At 36.4% G+C, this 24,517-nt stretch overlaps 1 protein-coding gene across 1 annotated transcript in view; it reads left to right on the top strand.

Annotated features, from left to right (window-relative positions):
* The window catches only part of LOC133528292 (pre-mRNA 3'-end-processing factor FIP1), an 87,011-nt gene that overhangs the window by 39,928 nt on the left and 22,566 nt on the right, over positions 1-24,517 (top strand). The window contains exon 8 of the mRNA XM_061865625.1: positions 7,963-8,231. Coding sequence (XP_061721609.1) covers positions 7,963-8,231 — 269 coding nt within the window. The remainder of the gene's footprint in view (positions 1-7,962; positions 8,232-24,517) is intronic.

Below are 24,517 nucleotides of genomic sequence, written 5' to 3'. Positions count from 1 at the left end.
TCGACGCTGTGAAAGCGGAGCCCTCGACACAATGATTGTGGATTAGTGATAGCCTCTTCACTTTTAAAGTGGGGCAAATATAGCTTCGACGCTGTGAAAGCGGAGCCCTCAACACAACGATTGTAGAGTAATGATAGCCTCATCACTATTAAAGTGGGGCAAATATACCTCGACGCTGTGAAAGCGGAGCCCTCGACACAATATTGTGGAGTAATGATAGCCTCTTCACTATTAAAGTGGGGCAAATAAAGCTTCGACGCTGTGAAAGCGGAGCCCTCGACGCAATGATTGTGGAGTAATGATAGCCTCTTCACTATTAAAGTGGGGCAAATATACTTCGACGCTGTGAAAGCGGAGCCCTCGACACAATATTGTGGAGTAATGATAGCCTCTTCACTATTAAAGTGGGGCAAATATAGCTTTGACGCCGTGAAAGCGGAGCCCTCGACACAATATTGTGGAGTAATGACAGCCTCTTCACTATTAAAGTGGGGCAAATATAGCTTCGACGCTGTGAAAGCGGAGCCCTCGACACAATGATTTGGAGTAATGATAGCCTCTTCACTATTAAAATGGGGCAAATATAGCCTCGACGCTGTGAATATAGTACAATGTCAACATCTCATTTATAAGAAAATATTTATTTGATATGTGTTTTAATTTTGACCTATTAATTAATGTGCATTATAAAATTTCCCTTCAGTATTGGCTTTAATTTTGAAACCTTAATCAACACGGTTAATACCGATTTTCTGTTTGATGAATATCTTGTTGCACAGTAAACCTAAGCTTCTAAGTACTCACGGAAAGGAGTATTATTATTAGACGGAGTCCACAATATTACACAAATCAAGTATATCTTTCCATTATATATTTCATTTTAAAATTATATTGTATTATGTTAATCAAAGCTGTCTTATAATAACAAAGCGGGTAACTAACTGATGATCAAATTTGGGAGGCGACCACATCGATTGGACCCAAGACTCGACGATACCGCGATGTCCGATTAAAGCCTACTACCTAATCCGTCATGATCCATACGATAGATTCACGCACGCATAGCACGTCCCGTTTGTATACGTCGGTTAATGGCATTAAACAAGTCAGACTAAATAGTCTTCCAATGTCTTATAGATTGTGTATTGAAAGAAATTACTCCTGTACATTTATACCTATAGGTATCCTCATAAGACGCTCATTAAATTTGTTGGTACTGTGTATGTACATTTGCATAAAGACGCGTTTTGTTATCATTCATAGGCACTTATTACCAATCGGCAAGGATTAACATTGTTATCTATTTGATTATATGGTAGGGTAGATCGGACATGGTAAAAGCCGCTTTCGTGAAACGATTACCTAGTATATATTAACTTTATTCAGAGATGGTTTGTATATTTAAATGTGTACGCGAAAGCATCTCGTAAAAAAAAATAGTGAGCGAGCATTGCATTTTATGCAATCATAAAATGAAATCTAAATAATATTATATTAGTAAATACTACTATACGTATTACAATTATTTAAAGTTCAAATTGTAATCTATTTGTAGCCCCATACTTATTTTTTCCGTAATTCATTTATTCAAAAAAGAAGGTAGTTGTAATAATAAGTGATTTCGTATGAACGTAAAAATTACTTACTTGATTTCTTAGGTAATAAGTTTATTACGCTAAATGAATATACCTACAATTTCAAATAGAAAGTTTAACTACCATGTTAGTGATATGAGTAAGGCCTACGATAGGGTATCATATGATGTTCTGTTGAAGAAATTGTACGGTATTGGGGTAAGAGGGTTTGTACATAAATGGTTTGACTCTTACCTCAAAAATCGAGTGCAATTTGTAGAAATAGAGCACCATAACAACCACACAGGAATAATTTCACGCATACATTCAAATAGAGTAAATGTTACTCAGTCCATTCCACAAGGTAGTGTATTAGGTTGCTTACTGTTCCTTATATACATCAACGATTTGCCCTACTCCATCAATACACCTAGTATTTTATTTGCAGATGATATCTCAGTAGTATTTCCGTGCATAAATAATAATAATCTTAATTCTAGCCTCACCCATATCCTGACTGAAATAGATTCTTGGCTAACCGAACATAACCCACAATTGAATTTCAGTAAATTAAAATTAATGCAATTCAGACCACACCAAAGACAACCGTTAAATATAGATTTCTCATACAACAACATTAAACTGGAACAAACCGATACATTTCCCTTGTTAGGATTAACCATCGACACAAACATTAATTGGAAAGACCACATACAGAAAGTAAGCAATAAACTATCCAGATTTTCATATGCCTTATTAGAATTAAAAAAAAAAACAACAGACTTAAAAACTGCCACTTCCGCCTATTATGCCTACGCCCATTCCATACTCCGCTATGGCATACTCCTCTGGGGTAATAGTACGAATGCCAATAACTTATTTATTCTACAAAAAAAAATGCATCCGAATTTTAGCGAACATAAAACCAAGGGAAAGTTGTCGGCCACATTTTAAAAACCTGAAAATATTAACACTTACCTCCTTATATATTTTTGAAGTTTGCACTTTTGTCAAATTACACAGCTCTTTCTTCCTACAAGCAAAAGACCGTCATGCAAAACCATTAAATCTCCGCCAAAATAACTTCCTTTCCTTGCCCACTTCTACCTTAAAAATATTTCACTCCGGACCACACATGATGTGCATAAAAATCTTTACTAAACTTCCGCAGTCAATAAAAGAAATAGAAAATTCAAAATTATTCAATAAAGCAATGGAACGTTAAATTAATACCTATGCTATGAGTAGGTAACTTAGCTCTTAAGTACTGCCTGTGATCTCAAATAATTGTCTCTAAATCTTTGTACTTGATTGTTATTTAGTTATAAGACCGCTGCGCCCTTGCAGGGTACATATTATGTAATTTTGTGTGTACTTTGTATGGCAAACGAGACTAGACTTGCCGTGCTGAATAAACATCAATTTTTCGTTCGAGGGTACGGCGGTTCAAATAATGTTTTGATTCTATACTTCTTATTCAGCGCACAATAAACATTAATCGAAACACACATAGGTACAGATCAGCGATTGATAATAAACATAGATGTCGAACTAGCTCAGAAAAATGACCCCACACACATTGTGCCGAAGCGGGCGGGGCGTCAATTTTGTGCCGCGGAGCTATTTAGTTTGCAAATGGCGGCCCGTTGTGACAGTCATAGTAAAAAGTATTCAAATTATATCTTTAACGAAAGAATTATGCCTTATTGTGCGGTTAAATTTAATGATGTGCTAGTCGTTCCAACAAACAGTGGAAAAATATGGGATTACTTCTCACGTATAGTTGAGCTAGGATCATATTAATTTGATTTCTCTTGATCACAACAGGCTTTATATGGGGATGATGTTATGCATTTTAAACAACCATTGATATTAAGAAGCTTTCATTTTTAATTTGTTGAGGTTGTTACCTAGACCTAGAAATATTCCAATACCAAAATTAGCCAAATCGGTCCAGCCGTCCGCGAACTTAACGAAAAGTTATAAATAGCAGCCAGATACCGGGGCTTAGTAAAAAAGTACACATAAAAAACCTCCACCTACAACGGCGACTCGTATTTACAATCACAATTTTATAGTATTTTATGAAACAGTTGTATAAGAAGGGTCAAAAAAGGCGAGTGGCGTGACTTACAATGTGAGCCGGAGCCGAAGGCGTAGGCGAAGGCGTAGGCGAACATTGTAAAGGAATACGCCACGAGAATTTTTTGACCTACTTATACAACGTTGCATACAATATTTTTCCTACGAGTCAACAAATATAAATCTTAATTTAGGTAAACAAATTACAGCAAAAGTATATAGCCAAGACGCGCGAGCATACCTTGTTACGCGCCCGGCCCGCCCCGGGCCGCGGCCGGCCGGTCGGCGACACCTCCTCGTAACTCATGAGGCCCTGGTACTTGCTACTTGCTAAATTAATTTTTTGGACAGTTTTTTCTCAATTTTTGCCACCGTACCTACGGAGACTAACAAGCAACGCAAAGCGGTCTTCGTAGTCTATGGGTGTTGCTATATTACGGGTGTCACATGCGTGTTTCTGACTTATGAAGTAATGATTTTTACTATGCAACCAAATGAATATTTTGTAAGTTGGCAGCAATGCACTTAGTTTAAAACTGTATTTGTTTTGGTTTTGTTAGGTTGGTAGCCATTAATCGCAGTAACGTTATAGCGATTAAAAGCACAAGAGCTTTTATGAGGAATAGACAATATAGACTTTTCTTGAAACCTTTTATGTATGTTCTTATATTCGTGTTAATGAATGCATAAATGGCAGATAACAGTAGAGGAGTAGGAAAAATTATTTTCCAACACCCATAGACTACGAAGACCGCTTAGCGTTGCTTGTTAGTCTCCGTAGGCTACGGTGGCCAAAATTGAGAAAAAACTGTCCAAAAATTTAATTGTGCAAGTAGCAAGTACCAGGGCCTCATGAGTTACGAGGTGTCGCTGACCGGCCGGCCGCGGCCCGGGGCGGGCTGGGCGCGTAACAAGGTATGCTCGCGCGTCTTGACTATGTACTTTTGCTGTAATTTGTTTACCTAAATTAAGATTTATTTTTGTTGACTCGTAGGAAAAATATTGTATACAACGTTGTATAAGTAGGTCAAAAAATGCTCGTGGCGTATTCCTTTACAATGTTCGCCTACGCCTTCGGCTCCGGCTCACATTGTAACTCACGCCACTCGCCTTTTTTGACCCTTCTTATACAACTGTTGCATAAAATACTATAAAATTGTGATTGTAAATACGAGTCGCCGTTGTAGGTGGAGGTTTTTTATGTGTACTTTTTTACTAAGCCCCGGTATCTGGCTGCTATTTATAACTTTTCGTTAAGTTCGCGGACGGCTGGACCGATTTGGCTAATTTTGGTATTGGAATATTTCTAGGTCCAAGGAAGGTTTGAACGGTGAAAAATTATGGAAAGCATACGAGGAAAATAGTAAAAACAATAATGCTATTTTTCTCAAACTTTTAATGAAATGTTGACATGGCTTACTTCAAATTAGGTCCGGAAATCAGGTGCGATGAGTGAAGATGATATGTAAAGGAATTTCATACAGCCTTACACACCTAGGCCTGTAAGGCAACCTTCTTTTGTTTTTAAACGTCAAATTATGGCATTCAACCAAAAAAAACCTATAAGCAAAATTCTGCCATTCAGTTTTTTTTTCTTTTTCGTGTTTTTTTTTTCTTTTTTGTGTTTGTTAAATATTGTTTCGGAAATTCAAAGGGGAATAAAAATTTCATTATTTTTGCGCTACAACGTACGGTTTAGGAGATACAGCCCCATAAAGTTTTTTTTCCAGTCATGCAGAAATCTCCTAAACCCTAAATAGGGCTGTATCTCCTAAACCGTGCGTCGTAGCGTAAAAATAATCAAATTTTCGATCCCCTTGAAATAACCCGAAAGTAATAATAACAATCATCATCATCATCCTATTTTTTTTAATTATTTCATTGCAAGTTTGAGAAATGCACTACAAATCTCGGCGAGAAACGGGGTTTTCATCTTGATCAGAGTAAAATCCAAAATTCCAAATTACATTCATTTACATCTGACATATTTCTGTGCCACCTAACTAAACGTCGCAGGTGCCCTATAAGATGAACGACACAATGTATTAATTGGTTCGAAGACTTAATTGCCTTTAAACACGTGCAATAAACGAACAAATAATAAGCCTTTAAAATAAAATAATAAATTATCATACAAAAATATTGCATTTAAAACTAGTCTACATATATTGCATGAAACCGTCTACCTAGAGCTGCGCTACAGCCAATCACAGCGCCTCATTTTATAATAGACCAATCGTAGTTCGAGTGGTTTAAATTGGCTAATCATGGTCAAATGAAGTTTCGTCGAAGAAAACAAGAACTTTGACGAGTTGCAATTGGTCCGTTATTATTATTGCGTGTTTTAATAGTGGGGCCACTTTTACGCTGATATTTAGTTTGACGTTAGTCTTCTATGTTTTTTTCGTTCGCTAGTACAGATATTTAGAGGAAAACTATTTTGGCGAAAATACGTGTGATTCGGACTAACACAAAAACATGTAATGACGGGTACTGGAGGAGCGATGTTGGAGCAGGAACGCAGCGTAGCGAGTGAGAGGGACAGCGCGAACTTGTTTTTTAAATATTATATCTCTAAAATGTGTGACTTGGACGGCACGATAACGTGTATAGTAAATTATATTTGTTGTCTTGGATTTGGATAGGAAGTATAATTACCTTGTTCTAAGCCTTCAAATTGAGATGGCGACATTCGTTTCATACTGGCAACACCACAGTTCCAACGACGTCAGGCGCAATACCGGCTTTTATAACGGGTTTTTTCGAATCCAGCTGGCAGGCTGCGCGCCAATGCTCAGACCATTGGACTCTCAATTTGATTATCTTGACCTACAGTCTAATATGACGATGGACGGTAGGGCCACTGTAGATAGACAGGTGGCAAAATAGCCACTGTAGGTAGACAGTTGGCGACGTTTTATTATGTAAACAAACACAGTATTCAGCGCGCCCTGAACAAAGCAATAACAAATTCGCACATCTCTTAGACACCTCAAATAAATTGGTTTGTAAAGGTTCGTTAGTCTCCAAATAAGTACATAAATCTCTAACATCCCATATACTTTTCTTACGAGGCATTGGTCTACTCGAAGCTATAATATTCTGAGCCTATTTACAAAGAGTGACGTTAAAATTCTGTTAGCAACATATCAATAGCCCTGAAACTGTAGCTGAAACTTTCCGTCCATCTCGCAGATAGAAGCGGATAAGTCGGAAATCTGAAACGTATATTACATAAAATAAAAATATGAATTGAAACTGTAATTTTATAAAAGACAAAACATAATTAGTAATAAAAGAATGAAAAACTAAAAAGTATATAATTTTCTATAGTCATACAAGGAACTTAAACTAAGCATATTAATTTTATCAATGTAATCGTCATGCCTCATTTGAAGGAAAAAAGATTCATATCACCTGGCAACATTTATAAGTAATGGCAGCCGACGAAAATTTGGATTTTTGTATTTACAATTACGTAAAAATATCACATTAAACACGATACTTACGCGTGAAATGTTATATCACGCGGTTTGTTTTTATTCACTTATGTGTTGTCACACCCTTTCACCGCACAAACATTCATCTTTCTTGTATTTTTGAATTTATAACCGGGAGGTGTACACAAACCAACTCGACCTTGAGTACTGCGAGGGCCGTTCGGATACGATGACACGAGTGCGACATAATGTCGTACTCGAAATGGCTTCACAAGGGATGTACAGACTAGGCATCTATGCTAATTATAAATCTATGCCAATAATCAATGAAAAACGAACATACATGGTATTTTTAGAAGGAATTCTTTGACATGGCGTCTGGCCCCTTTTAAGACATTATATATGATTTTCTGAGTTATTTGAACTGACCAGATGAAACGTGAAACGTACACATATCAATATTGTTCTTTGAAACCTAAGTGAGATGAGGTGGAAATATTTTGATAAGTATGATCACTTAATCAGATATACTGAGGTCTAATACTTGTACCTTAATCTGCTATGCATTCGTAAAAATATTGTCTATTATGCATGTTTGGAAATGTTCTGTTTTAGTAGGTTCTGTTGCTGTTGGATGTAACATATAAGATCGAAACTGGTTGAGTAAAAGCTCAATGTTGTTTGTTTTGTCGAGAATATTGACATTAAAATCACCCAATGTAAATATTTTTTTGTTCTCTGCTATTAGGTACAGTCGAAAAGTGGATAGTGTAGTCTGATAAAACGCAATCGTACAGAATTTGGGCTCATACGATACATTTAGGGGGATAATTGTTATCAAAATATAAAGTTGTGTGTCATTTCAGGCCACCCGGAACAGAGCGGGTGGGCGCCAAGTGACATTAAGGAGCTGACACCGGGTCCGATGGGTCCGCCGGCCATGGGCCCGCCGCCCGGCATAGGCCCGCCGGGCGTGGGCGCCCCGCTGCCGCACCTCATGGCCGCGCCGTACGTGTCGCCGTACCGACAGCACCCGCCGCACGTGCTGGAGCGAGCGCGCGACCGCGATCGCGAACGGGACCGGGACCGCGAGCGCGATGATCGCGACCGTCGAGACCGTGACAGGCGAGACGACGTATGTATACATTCCTTTGGGCTATTCACCGTATCGTTAATTTTAAGTTATGGAAAAATGTTTGTGATGATCAGTAAAAAAAAATGTTTTGTATTGTCTGTCGTATACAGTACCATCAAACGAGGCAACATTTTTCTCAAAAACGGAAATATGATTTACTCGTAGACAAAAACAGATATCTATTATGTAGTAAATTGTAGACGATGAGCATATACCGATGACTTAATTTTTGTGACAACTTGTTTTTAAAAATACCCACCATATAATGTTTTATGGAGGGAAAACGAATGTAGGTCATTCCAGAGAAGGAACTCTACTCGGGATCTCGGTCAATGCCCAGAGAGTAGAGACACTATGTGTAATGTATGGATGATTATAAAAATCATGAAAAAGCTATAATGTAAAGGAAACTTAAAAAAAACAACATCATTCTTATAAATCTTACATAAAATCATGGTGATTACTGATTAGTTGTCAGCAAGCATTATACGTTAGTTTATGCATACAATTAACCTATAAGTGGTAAAAACAATACAAAATAATAGAGTAATATCCCAGAGCCGCCAGACCTTACTTATTTTCTCATGAAATGTATGGGATAATGTAGTGTTATTAGTATGTACTTTTAATGTTTGCATACTTGGTAGGTAAGTTTCCTAAGAACACACGGTCGAACCTTCTTAGTGCAGTCCATCCCATGTTTGTCGGTTTATTTACCGTCGTAATTTGTAAAGACCTATATTTACTAATTTTCGAACTGTCCATAGCACGCAAGTGGGGAATTGAGACTGACATATTTTATTTTTATTTATTTTTATTGTTATGGCAGGTGTCCGGACGTTTTTGCAATAACCCAGTCTCATTGTCCTCCCAAACTTCAATCCATAGACCGTTATACTGTTCACTTTACTACAATAGTCCCAATGCCTGTTGCGACCGGTTCATGGGTGTCTATTGTTGCGCCCGTGAACGGGTTCCAGCAGGCGTTCTACATGACATTAAAGCTCTCCAAGAGGCCTCTACGTGTTGGATCTATATCCCCACGCAAGCCTATCAAAAGACCGGGATTTATAGGCCCGTGAAATCCAAGGAGATATCATAATCATAATCAATTTATTAGTAATAAAAATTACAGGTCACAGTAATTGCCTATATCTATAGGAAAATATAAAACATTAAATTAACACATAAGATTATGGCTGATAACTGTACTAATACATGCAGAGTACGTTATATTATTTACATATTTGATTTTGTAAGATCACGGCTGTAGAATTCTTTATGGTCATAGAAAGCCTGCTCGATTAGCCAACTCTTCAGTTTTGTTTTGAAGATTGTGTTGCTGTGTGTGTTAACTATTTCATTGGGTAGATGATTATATACCTTCGGACCCATAACGTGCACGAGTTTGGCTGACTTGGCCAGCTTGTGCGACACGGCTAGCACGTACCGCATAACGGCGAGACGTTTCGTTACTTTTGCTCAAAACTGTATTTTCCAACTGTTCTCGCGCGTGCACTGCTGCTTGGAGTATCAGCAGCGATGGCAGTGTTAATATGCCCAGAGACTTAAAGTGAGGCTTCGTAGACTCCGTTTGTGAGATGCGAACTATGGCTCGTACGGCACGTTTTTGGAGACGAAACACCCTTTCCCAATCTGCAGCACTAGCCCACAGATCTACTCCGTATTGCAGATGTGCGTGCACTGATGCGAAATAACAATTTCGCACCATGTCGCGGGGGAGGATCCGAGCCAGCCTTTTTAGGGCGAAACAGGACGCTGAGAGTTTACCACACACCTTATCGATATGGGCCGCCCAAGTCAGTCCTCTATCCAATTCAAAGCCCAAGAAGGTCGTATTTGTGACTTGATCTATATTAATTCCGTTCGCGTTTACTGACAGTGACTCCATCTGCCTACCCGAGAGATCGAAGTGAATGAAGTGAGTTTTTTTTATATTCAAAATGAGACCGTTACTTCGGAACCAATCTGATAGGCATGCGGCAGTCACATTTAGTTGCGCATCTAGGGCATCACAGGTCGGTGCGCACACAACCACCGCAACGTCATCCGCATACATGAAAATCTCGCCGGTATATATAGCGTCGGGTAGGTCGTTAAGCAAAAGGGAGAACAAGATATTAGAAACTGATCCCTGCGCTACGCCCATGCTGGTATGCACCGCGTCCGACTGCACGCGGCCGCTGTCTGCCACCACCACCTGAGACCTGTCGCGCAGCATGTCCATCATGAGCTCGAGAGCTCGATTAGCAAAGCCATAGTGGCGCAGTTTGTCTTCCAAAACGTCATGGTCCGCTACGTCGAACGCTTTAGACAGGTCACAGTTACCTATTACTACAGTTGTAATGTGTGTAGAAATAAAGCTGATTATTGTTGACATGTATTGTTCAGTCCCTTAATCCAGAGAACTTCAGTTCAAAATATAAAACAATTCAAAGACCGACTCATGTCAAATTTCACCTAAATCAATTCAGATGTTTAGCCGTGAAAAGGTACGAGAAAGGTAAGAGACAGACAGAATTAATTTCACGTGTAAAATACCTATTATTTCATATGCCATACTTATAGCTTCGTAGATTTCTTCGTAGAAAATATCAACTGTGGGTGCGTAGACCTGTATTATGGTGAACGGTTTATTTGAAATTTTGATGTTAAAAAGTGCGACTCGTTCAGAGATTTCAACATAACTCTCGATATATATTTTTTTGGTGTTTATTTATTAAAAAACCGGCTCCATATTTTCCTGGCGTTTGACCCGTGTGACACAGAATGAAGTGATCGTATTCTGAAATTTCGTTACCGAGGCGTCGTATTTCTGATAAACCTATGATGTCATATTCTATTTTAACATGTCTTAATTCTAAATCGTATAAATTTCTGTAAAATATTGTACAAAAATATATAAAAATAATCATTTAAAATTGCTCTTAATTAAAATTATCATTATTCACAATAAAATATATAAAAATTAAAATTGAAACTAACATATAAAACAATACAAAATAATAATAAAAAAATCTAACGGGGTTAGATCTGGCGATCTTGGAGGCCATCTGATTTGTCCATGAGTACCGATCCAGAAAGGAAAATTTGCATCAAGAAATTCCCTTGTGATTCGACTATTATGGGCCGGAGCCCCGTCTTGTTGAAAAATGAGATTTCGTCGCTCTGCATCGGGAGTAGTAGTCTCGTTTTTTATAATCTCCAGTATTTCTAAGTATCTTTCTGTGTTCAGATGCCCTTGGTAAAAATGTACCACGAGAACCCGATTTTTCAATATTCCACATCAACAGCTAAATGATAAACACACTTGATCGTTAGTCTCACTGATTCGTAAGGGATTCTTTCTGTACCAAAAACGATTATTATTCCGGTTGTACATACCGTTGTTACTGAAATTTTATTCATCTGACCAAATAATTCTACCCAGAAAATTTTCATCCTCTTCGATTAACCTCTCTATTTCGAGGCAGAAAATAAGTATTCTATCGGCATCACCCGTGCGAAGTTTTTGGACTAAACGCCCTTCAACATAAGTCTTGAATTTGTATTTTTAATACAAAAAATTTTTTTTTTTGTTTTGTAGTGCTTTTTGAAAATCCAATGTCTTTTTCAGCTTCCCTCACTGAGCTTTTTGAATTCGCCTCAAAATAAATCAAAATGTCTAGTTCATCATCATCAATGCCAATGAATTGACGCTGCGGTTTAGGTAAGTTACGATCGAAACGTCCTAAATTTATCAAATTGTTAACCAATCTCTTTAAAACAAATCGAGATAGTGCTACTCTATCTGGATATTTTTCGTGGTACCACTGCAAAGATAATGCTATGTTTTTGTGATTTAGAAAGTATGCTTCCATTTAGTCAATATTATTTTGATGAGCCATCGCTATGGTAAGTAAATTTACACAACAACTGCAAGAAACCAAAAAAGAGTTACGAAAACAAAAGAAGCGACAGTTCAAAATGGAACACTTTTTTTATTATCAGCCAGCCGCATTGTAATTTTTGCAAGTACACACAAAGTTATTAATGGATAGGTACTACAATTTAATTTCTATCATTATTAATTTATCATACACTTATGATAGAGAAATTAAAATTTCTCAACTGTGCATTGTTTAGTTATACTTTTAAATTATAAAGTTGTTGTAGAAGCACGACATAGTTAGAGAAAATGCATTGTTCATTATTCGTAGGATTTTTTTAAGTTAATTGTGAAAATTTCTAGTCTTTTTTTAATTTAAGATGCTATGTTATTTAGAAGACATAAATTCCTACGATTGAGGGTTTCGATCAGTACAGAAAAATTATGGTTTTTTGTTCCCACGTTTAGCGGGTTCGATTCCCGGTTCAGACAGGCAATTTTTATAAAATTCTTTGAATGCAGTTCGTATTATTTTAAATATAAAAATGAAGTCTTCTTTCAGTAAACTTTCCTATCTGCAGTATTTAAGGTACTTCCCCTCCATGTGGCAAAGCCGTGGGACGCCCTGTATACACGTGATCTTTAATAACCCGAAAGATTTAAACCAACGATTTTAGAGCCTAATTAGAGTATATAAAGTTATATAACGTATAGTCCAAAAACCCAAAAATTTAAGAGATATTAATTATTTAAAACAAACCACAAGTAAGAAAATCTCAATCGTAACACACCCTAAGGGCGTGACGGAGCCACCTACTACTTTTACACGCAGACGCACTAACCGCATGGTTGTTCAGCTGTATTACCACAGAATAACTAATAGTACTACCGTACAGAAAATTCACTCCTTCACAAAAGTCAGATTTAGGTATAAAATTATACCTATACTCGCCGCCTGCAAGCAAAATTGAAACTTATAACCGCGCACGAACCGTGAATCTTCTTTGCGCGCCGCAGTTTTATGACCCAGCTGTGAGTGCCGGCACAGGGTTGTCACTTGACAAGTTTTTGTACCTATACCTACTGATTATTTTTAAGGTAAATAATTATGTACCTAGGAATTACAAACGTTGATTCTGTAAACATAAAAGTTTTATCCGGAGATAGTATATCTGATTCTCACGGAAGTATATGTGTAATGAAATTAAAGAAATGCGAACCGATCGGGCGCCGCCGCCTTTACGCTTGCTTCCAAGACGACGCGCCATAATCATAGTCTAAGAGCTGGCAACTTAATTATGTTAATTGTTAAGTTAGTTTATTGGACCGATGGGCGTTTAACTGGGTATTTGTAACGAAATAAAATACAAATAGGTACAAAAATGAAATGTGTTTATTACAAAATTATCTTTTAATTGTTTTACTTTTAAGTATTATTTAATTGATTTATCCCCAATTTAAAAGTTCGATTATTAAATCTCAGAGTCGAAAATATACAATTTTAATAAATAGTCCGCAGGGTAACACGAACATGGCAATTACCTACGTAAATGAATCTCTTGCAGTAATTGAAATATTCCACTTCGAGGATTTCCGTGTAAATAGTGCTTAAAATTGTGTGTAAATGCAATCCCTAATTTTTTAAAGTACTCATTTATTTCCTGAGAAGGCACTCGGCGGCAAAATTCCACTATTTGAACCACTCGCTACGCTCGTGGATCAATTTTGAAATCTTTCGCTGCCTTGGGTCTCAATATAATCACAAGAAGTAAAACAACAACTTTGTCCTCTTGTATAATAAATAACTGTTTAACCACACCTATGCGAGAAAACTACAATCTGTTTTCATTGCAACAATTCTTATTACATGTAATAAATATTAATTATATGTAATATTTATAATTCAAAATAATCGTTTAAGTATTATTAGTCTATCCAACAAGCTAATTAACGCGTGAACAACAAATCAAACTATTACTTTAACTCTCTAGAGGATAAAATGCAACTTTACTCACTGTTTTTAAAGGGTAAAATCAGCCTTTACGAGCGGGTGTGGTAAAAAATATGTTTTGTTGTGTGAATGTGGAAATTGTTGAAAAGAAAATACGATTCGAGAAAAGGTCACTAGCTCTTAGACTATATCAATCATCAACCTACTTGATAATTATAGGTACCTTCTTGTTTAACATTTTGTGATACATTGTTGTTGATATATGTGTGTACCTATTAGTTATTCATAAGGAATAATTTAGTAGCAGCGATTGATAATAAACATAGATGACGAACTAGCTCTGCAAAATAACCCCACACATATTGTGCCGAAGCGGGCGGGGCGTCAACTTTGTGCCGCGGAGCTATTTAGTTCGCAAATGGCGGCCCGTTGTCACAGTCGTAGTAAGAAGTATTAAAATTATATCTTTAATAAAAGAAATATGCCTTCTTGTGCGGATAAACGATGTGCTAGTCGTTCCAACAAACACTGGAAACAATATGGGATTACTTTTCACGTATAGTTTAGCTAGGATCATATTATTTTGATTTCTCTTGATCAAAACAGGTTTCATATGGGGATGATGTTATGCATTTTAAACAATCGTTAATATCAAGAAACTTTCATTTTAAATTTGTTCAGGTTGTTATTTTGATAATTTAAATTCGTGATAGTAAATACGAATCGTCGTTGTAGGTGGCGCTTTTTTATGTGTAGGTACATTTTTACTAAGTAAAGATCTCGCTGCTATTTATAACTTTTCGTTAAATTCGCGGATGGCTGGACTGATTTGGCTAATTTTGGTATTGCAATATTTCTAGATCCAGGGACGGTTTGAACGGTGAAAAAATATGGAAAGAATGCAAGTGTGGGTGTTAAACCTACGTGGATCATAAATAATAATGCACGCACTTAATAAACAATATGTAATGTTCGAAATAGTGTTGAGTTGCTCACTCGTGAGGCACCTCATTTGAACCACTCATTTTGTTAACTTGTCGCAGAACTTCACACCGCATAAATGTCATACATCACTCCTCAATTAATTTTACTCATTTACTCGCGCGCATCACACACAGCTCTTACCACTCAAACCATTCAAACACTTCAAATTTAAAAAAACTCTCAGCCTTTCAAAGTCACTCGCGTTCCTCACAACTCGCAAGAGAGTCGCGAGGCGCTCGGTGCTCGCCGACATTCAAATGAAGAAATGAGTCATTGACGTCATCGTATTCATCGCTCACACTATCAACTGCCCAACTACAAACCTTATTGCAAGGACAAAAGGTCCACCGAGAAATGCGTTGTGTTTGTACCATTCACTCGCCTCACTGTGACATCCCCTCAAAAATCCTTTCAAAATGAAACAATGAATTAGATTTACCGAAAGAGGGAGTGAGACAGACACGCGCCGTGCTTCAATAACACCTCATCGAAAATACGTTAAAAATGAAACACGAAAGAAAACAAGCGTAAGCGTCCGCAAGCTTACATACATATTACGCCATTTTGATCCTAGCATTGCTAAGTTACTTGTCAAAAGCGAAAAATCTAAGTCATCAAAGAACCTACCGAAGAAAGTTTTTTCTCTCTGTCGCACTTGTAATTTCATACGTAAGTGCGACAGCAAAGCAAAACTTCGTGGTTCGCGGTAGGCCTCCATATTTGTTAGCTATTATTGTACTAACGCGCATACCAGTATAACCTGACCTCAAGACTCATATTGCTGGTGTCATGTATAATCTGAATCAATTAGACTGGACACTGAAATGGTTACTTGATAAGCAATTGAAATGCCAACTAGGGAATGCAATAACCGGGCGTTTTTCATTACCGGTAATTTACCGACGCGAGGTCCCACTAACCGGTTAACCGGTAAATTAAGGTGACTGTGGGCAAGACCGGCATACTTTATTTATTTTTTACATTGGAGTATTCTAGCTCCGTTAATTATTCACTTACGTGACCGCTTGTAATCACATACGATGAAGAATTTCATATTTAATAATTAAGCTATAGTGACAGATCATTTTAATCATTAATTAAGCAAAAACAATAGTATTTTTAAAAATTCGGCGAGTAGACGGACTTCCCGTGTAGTTGAAGGTAAGTCCGTCTAGTAACGTTATCAGCCATACTATGGGTGCTTATGTGTTCGTATTAGAATCCTTACAAAGAATGAAACCAGACAATGAAAAGTGTACTCTAAACTTGTTAATATAGGGTTTAGATTCGAAATAAACACAATTTTTCTTATTAAAAGGTAAGTCCGGCTACCTCCCATACAAAATGTATGGGAGGTAGCCCCATATACCACCCCATATACTACGTAAATGGGGTGGTAAACATTTTTTGGAAAATAATTATACGTACTTTTTTTTTTCTTCTCAAATAAAATACCAATAGTCATTTTAAATTTACTCGTTGTTTTAAATTTACGGAGATCAAAGAGGGTTACATAAATAAGCTCATAGTAGTAGCGAGTTTAAATCAAATAGTGATTGGCAAATCAAATCCATAACACAAGTAGGTACCCTATATACGTAAATTTTCAGGATAAGTAAGGCGAAGAACCCACGTCACATAGCGGCGTGGCACACGCGGTACAGCGTTGGCGTGGCGCGTAACCTTGTATCACGGTGTAGGCAAATCGCCTAAATCACGATAAATACAATAAATGTTCCGAAATAAAAAATACGTATGGACTCGTATGGCTGCAGTGATTTTAATCTTCAAAACTATCAAGAAAATATGACTGTACAACCGTATTCTAAAATTCAAGAGGAGTAAAAAGGGTAATAATATGTGTCATAGGTATAATAATATAACATATGAAGGCGATGGTCATGGGTTCGAATACCGGTAGGGGCATTTGCTTGTATAACCTACACAGATATTTGTTCCTTCAGTCATGTTTGTTTTTTATATATTTATCTATATGAGTTTCTATATGTCGTCGCCTAGCATCAATAGTAAAAGCTAAGCTATGATTAGCTTGCGGCCAATATTTATTCATTTATTTACTTAATAGGTATTTTCTTATTTGTATTTTCGGTTACATAGTGCTGAGGATAAAGAACACATTTCTTTACTAGTTTCGAGATTAAAATTGTTAATAAATACAAAACACAAACATCATGCGCAATGTCGTAAAGATGCGTATCTGTAGTAACCTTATAAAATCGTAATAAATAATATTGAAGCCATTTAACAGTTGGTAACCTCTGATTCAAGGAAAGTCCGGCATATGACGGACTTGCCTTGTGCATAGTAGACGGACTTTCCAACTTAGCAAAATTTTAATGTGATGAATGATGGAACGTATAATTATAAAACTAAGCCAATATCTTATAATTTAAACACATAATAAAGATTGCCGGGTCTTATATTACTTACGTAGTCGAGTTCTGGTGCAAAATCTTGTCACAAACTATTTTTAACAATTTTATTTGCAAAGACTGTCGCACTATCACTTCGAGTTCCATACACGTAATGACTTGTTTACGCGGATTGCTCTGAAGTTCGTTGTCACAGCGCCATCTGTTTTAGAGTGAGGGAACTAGCGCGAAAAACTGACTTATAAACTCGACGCCAAAGCGGCAAACGCTTTCTAATTCAAGAGTTATAATGTGTTGACGGACTTGCCTTGTAGACGGTCTTGCCCACAGTGACCTTACCGGTTATACGTTTATGAAATAAAAAACATTGATTTTGCATTATTTTCGTCAGTAACCTTTAAAAGTAATCAACAGCACGTTATAGAAACATCGAGAAAACAAAATAATGAAAATAAACCATAAACATTAAACAAGATATATTTACTAATCATATTAAATAAAAAATCAAAGATGTATCATTTCAAAGCGAAATGAACTTGTACATTAAATAAGCAACATCAAACTTTTTTAATTCTTTAAAAATCGCAGTAATCAAAGGGTAACAAAAATTATAACTAAAGAGTGACAGTCGTCATTTAAATGTCATACAAGTTTGCATTTACACATCTATCAATATAATATTGTTATTAAAGTAACTAAAGCCGTAATCAACATTCATTAAAATCTAGTAAATATAAGAAAAAAAAATTTAACAGCCAGATTAGTTTCATATCATTTTAACACTAGTTACTTTAAAATTGCACTTTAAGAGGCCGTTATCGATTTTAGTCACAAAAATGTCAAATTGATAGATTAAGCGCATGAAATTGTACACCTTTTGTTAACTATTAAAAATGACAAGTACTGGTTTCTTTTAGCACGTCTTGTTATCTTTCATTATAATAAATATATTTTTTTTAATTAGTAATGTTTTTTTTCTGATGAACGTTTAGGTAAACGCGCGAAAAGCAGTGAATTTGTCGATCTTATTTGTAAATTTCGTTAAGTTTGGACTGCTTAAAAATGGTAATTTTGTATTACACATATCCTGTACTTCAACTTTAATAAACTACATTTTTGTTACTATAAATTTGAAGTAGTGTAAATGAAAGTTAGACGAAATCAATTTTCTCCAGAAATTACTTCAAAACAAGTGACAATTTCTCTGAAAATTGACTTAATTTCAACGTAATTTTGATACTTAAACAATCTACAACATTTGCTGAAACTGTTCTTATACATCATTTTGTATAATTTACTACCATAATTTATATGAATTTTTAAAAACTATCCCTTCTCGTCACCTATTACCGGGGACGCACGCTTGCGACCTCATTATTAAAAGGCAAGATGAAAAAACGTGCTAATAGAAACCAATACTTGTTATTTAGATATTACGTAACAAAAGGTGTACAATTCCAACGACTAAATCTATCAATTTAAATTTTTTGCTCTAAAATCGTAACCGGGCTCTTAAGATAGGAGTTAGAATCAGGAACATGTCATCATCAGATCATTCTGTTAATTATATATAAAATAATTGCGTTTGTTAAATATCTAGGCCAGGGGTTCCCAATCTTTTTCAACATGCGGCGCAGTTACAAGTTTAGTATTTTGCAACGGCGCCCTTGTAAATTTAAAATCACGGTCGAAAAAGAGTGACACGGCGCTATATTATTTACCGATGCGAGCGCTCAAATAGGTACCCGCGAATATTTGTGGTTTCGGATAATGATAGAACTCACGGCGCCCCTCTTTACTTTCTACGGCGCACCAGGGCGCCGCGGCGCACACTTTGGGAACCCCTGATCTAGGCGATTAATTAGAACGTTGCTTAGACATTCGTGAACGATATCTTGAACACAAGTAACCAGCGGTAGAAAATGTTCTTTCGCATTCTACACTTGTCGGACACTACAGACTAAAACAAAGGAGACTGAACATAGTAAGGCGGGTCGGGTAGGGGTGGCGAGAAGGGAAAGGGCGAGGGATTAGCGACCACTCATTTGTCACAAAACATTGCTTCCTAAATAGTTCCTACTCCGACGAGATCATAAGATGCAGAAAAGTAAGTATTTTAAGTGTCTCTTCGTAATCTTAAACCGTAGTACAGTAGAATCCGTTTATTATGACATCGAAAGGAATTGACAAACACGTCATAATAAGCGGACGTCATACAAAACGTTTTGTGAAATGAAAAACCTTTTTTATGTAAATATGTATGTACTTAAGTATTTTAATACAGAAACACAGTAAATACATATGTCTACATACATATTAAATCAAAATCAAAATTGTACATAATCAGCACATTATAACACATACAAGTGTATTTTTTACTGTAAGAAATCTGTAATTTTTCATTAAACCTTCAAGCGTCAATTACTCACTGAGATTCAAAACAAAAACGAGCCACGTGCCGAACGTCGTCGGGAATCAACGAACATTACCGGAGGTGTAAAGAATCATGTCGGTCATTATAACCGGACATAATTTATTAAAAATGGGTCATAATAAGCGACATGTCACTGTAAGGGAAGTCATTATATCCGACTTTTTTATAAAGAATTTTATATGAAAACCAAACTTCGTGGTGTAATTACGTCATAATAACCGGTTGGTCAATATAGGCGGAGTCATAATAAACGGATTCTACTGTAATTGTTTTTTTTGTAAGTACGAAGACATAGATGGGCTAATTCAACAGGTTTTTACATTTTTATTTGCCTATACAACGTTCGGTAAATTCCCGGTTACGGCTGGAAATTACCGGTATTTTACCGACTGTAATATTGGTCAAATTACCGGGTAACCGGTTAACCGGTTAGCATTCCCTAATGCCAACCAAGTCTCACTGGGCATTTACGAAGCTTGCTTAGAATATTAGGTATCGTTTAAGAGACCAAAATATTATTTAAATTATTGAAATATAATATAGTGGCGTACACAAAATATGATATTTTACATTAGTTTATTAATAAAAAAGTAAATATAATTTGTATAGGTGAAATAAACATGTACAACGATTTGAATTTGGAATACTTTTTGTTAACGTGTTTCGTATAGTATTTCGATCATTTATGATTTTGACATATTTATAGTACGAGAAACTCGAAAAAGTTGTTCGTAATCTTTAGTTGTGTTTTATAAATAGTGATCAGTGACCATTCTTATAATTATGCCAAAATAACAATAAATTAACATTGTTTTCGCGATAAAATATACCTGTGGGTCTTTCTTTGTGTCTTTTGCATACAAAAATCAAGTGTATATTACACGCCGGTGGCATTACCGCGCGAACGTTATTGAGGCTTTCGTTTGTTATCATATTACAATGATATTATTACTGATAAATTATGAAGTGGTAAGTTAGTAATTTCTATATAATAATGGTACAAAAAATATTGGATTTGTTCTCCTTAGTTTGTTAATTGTTTGTTTGGTAGTTTATGGTTAGTATTTATTTCAATATATGAATGGTAAACTTAAAATGATACCTATCAAGTAGCAAGGATTGATACTGAACAATCTAACAATAAAAATAATAAACTGCTAAATTAGAACAAGTTTCATAAAAGCATCAAATTAAGTTGCAATAGGATGTATGTACTTTAACTCCTTAGTTTGATTCTTAAATGTATGTCTTCTGTTGTTAAAGTTCTGTAAACCTCCAGAATTGCACTCCAATTAAATATTTAAAAGGAAGTTTAGCAATGCCTAAATATTTATTTACATTAAACATGGTTTGCTGCTGTTGGAGTTGATGGAATAGTCGATGCTGCAAAACTGCTAGTACCTCTCCTCATTTGAAGTAAGACATTGTAACACCTCATTTTAGAGAATGAATGAGGTACTCATTTTAAATTGATGTCCTACCCATCACTAGTTCGAAATACAGTTAAGTTAGTATTAAACACAAGCGGTTAGCACTGGCACACACAGTTCACCGAAACACTAGTTAGGTTCATGCACCATACCATTTATATTAGTCCATCCAGAATCCATAGGTTAGTATCAAGATAAGCTACTAGTCAAGTACGCGGATAGGATTTAACTGGCGCTGACGATGCGCGAGCGATCGATCCCGTGACGTAGGTAACACTGATGACAGATGCGGGCGGCGCGGCGCACGCGTTACCGGCGCGAGCGGCGGTCTAGCAACGGTTGCCAGCCCGCGCGCCGTCATGTTGTCGGCTGTCGTGAGTGGGTCCACACGAAAAAGGTTTTGTGACTCTGTTTTGTTTGTGTACTTTGATGTGGAGTACGCCACACAAAGAAAATAGTAATAACAATAATGATATTTTCCCATTCCCATACAAACTGTTCCTACGACGACGTGTTCAATACGAATTTCTGCATGAACGATACAATGTATTAATTGGTTCGGAGGCTTAATTGCCTTTAAACACGTGCGACAAACGAACAAATAATAAGCCTATATATTATTACTCTTTAAAATAAAATAACAAATTATCATACAAAAATATAGCATTTAAAACGTTCTATATCGCATGAAACCGTCTACGTGAAGTTGGTTTCCATTGACATGTATTTTCAAGTGTCAATTGCTACAGCCAATCACAACGCCTTATTTTATAATACACCAATCGTAGTTTGGGTGGTTTAAATTGACTAATCACGGTCAAAGGCAGTTTCGTCGAAGAAAACAAGACCTCAACATCGACGAGTTGCAATTGGTCCGTTATGAGTACTGCGTGTTTTAATAGTGGGGCCACTTTTACGCTGATATTTTGTTTGTGATTAGTCTTCTATGTTTTTTTCGTTCGCTGTTTAGTAGGTGCTTAATAGACCTTACCCAGGCTATTGAAAAATTCTTAGAAGTAGGTATTTACCTAGTCTAAGCTTAGGAATGCATAATTCATTTTAATTTAGTCTAAAGCGCTTTAGTTTTATGCAAACAAAACGAATCAAAATGTTATCGTTATTTGATTAATGAGATGTTATGGTTTAAAGTTTAAATTCATCAAAATGACTTAACTTTCAATATCGTCCAGAATTTAAAAAAATGTTATATCTGTTTCCTTGTTTATTCAGACATCAGTTAACAGAACAATATCTTTTATACGGATTAGATCGAGATTGAGGTTTCGAATCCATTGTGTATTTTCAAATTTGCGCGAGCGCCACGTGACACGACTATCGTGATCGTGCGAGCCGAGCGGCAGCCCGCTGCTATACGCCTGCCCGGGAGGCGCGCCGGCCAAATATACCTAAACTGCGTAGTGACACCCCCCTGGTATTACTTAATTAAGTTTGGTATCTATCCTACGTAAAAAGGTTTCACTACCGGAAATTTTGGTTCGAGATAAAAGGATGTGACTTGCAACTAAAACAGCGTAGTGCTTTAAATAATTATGATAATTATCTTTTTCTTACACACTTTAGTCACAAGTAGCTTTCCTCGTTTCTCTTATCGGTAAGACTAGGCTTTAGTACTGTACCCCTAGTGTAACTAAATTCGATTTTGAAACGTGACGTACGCGTTTGCGTTTAGTCTCATTTTGTATGGGTTTTTGAACAGCGCGCCAAGCGGGACGTTTTGGAAAGTCAAAAATCTCATACAAAATGACACTTAACGCAAACGCGTACGTCACGTTTCGCTGTCGAAAATATTTACACTAGGGGTACTGTTCTCTTCTCAATCGCGAGAGTGCAAACTATTTACCTTTTTATGATATCTGGCTGATAGTTTGAAATGTATGTTACATGACATACGTCATTACTGATTGTCACGCAAGATAAAATCACGTTGGAAATTTAATTTACTTTAATAAATAATATTCACCATGCCGCATTATTCACCGGCTCATTTAGCGGATATTCACTTTGTGTACGGATTTTACAATGGCAACTCGCTCCAGTCACTCGCCGAATACCAAAGAAGATACCTAGAACGTCGTATACCTCACCATTCGACTTTTGCGGATATCCACAGGCAGTTTCGGGAAAAAGGGCTTGGAAAGACTTCAGCCCACTTTAGCCTAGCAGTTCGTAATTGGCTAAACGAACAATACCCTGACAGGTGGATTGGTCGTTGAAGCAACGTCCAACCTGGCCTACCCGGTCACCCGACTTAACCCCGTTGGATTTCTTTCTATGGAGAACTCTGAAAGATAAGGTGTACGCAACGCAACACCCGTGAACACTGGAGAAGAATTATTAATAAGAATTTGTGCTGAAAACGGTGGTTCACACTTTGAAAACCTATATATACAATTTGTGTTTATTTGTGGTGCCAATAAATTTAAATAAGTACTATCAACGTAAACATCATGCTAGACGTGACACTTCTTGTCATGGAACACAAGTCACTGCATTCGACGTGCATCGTATGATATCGGAGTGATTCGTGAAGTGTCATGCTCGCTCCTTGTTTCTCAATTGAGATTAATTAAACTCGCTCACTCTCTGAAGTAAAGGTTTGTTTACAAAGAAACTATCAATTAATATGATTTAAATTGTACTGAAATAGTAGTTTAATTATGACACATAATTGGACCCATGTTGATATAACATTATTTACTCTTACTGTCGTCAAAAATACGTGGTTTAAATCTTTCGGGTTATTAAGGCTCACCGTGTTTATCGCACTGTATAACAGTAGGAGTTACATGTCCTGATATATTTGAACGTATATTTATTTACGTAATTTATCGCAGGCACGAAAAAACCTAGGCACGGATAAATTTGAATTGGTGTTAATTTTTAGGGTATCTATGGATAGGATGGAGGTTTCTAATATCATTTTTTTCTAAACTGAATAGTTTGCGCGAGAGACACTTCCAAAATGGAAAAATGTGTGTCCCTCCCCCCGTAACTTCTAAAATAACAGAATGAAAAATCTAAAAAAAATATATGATATACATTGCCATGCAAACTTCCACCGAAAATTGGTTTGAATGAGATCGTAAGTAGTTTTTTTTAATACGTCATAAAATTAAAAAAAATTTTTTTTTTTTCATCAGACCCATACGTGTGGGGTATCTAGGGATAGGTCTTCAAAAATGAT

This window comes from Cydia pomonella, chromosome 1 (assembly GCF_033807575.1).
Source record: "Cydia pomonella isolate Wapato2018A chromosome 1, ilCydPomo1, whole genome shotgun sequence".
NCBI classification, from domain to species: domain Eukaryota; kingdom Metazoa; phylum Arthropoda; class Insecta; order Lepidoptera; family Tortricidae; genus Cydia; species Cydia pomonella.
The sequence above is the reverse complement of the archived record's forward strand: the minus strand, read 5'-3'. Positions and strand labels throughout refer to the sequence as shown.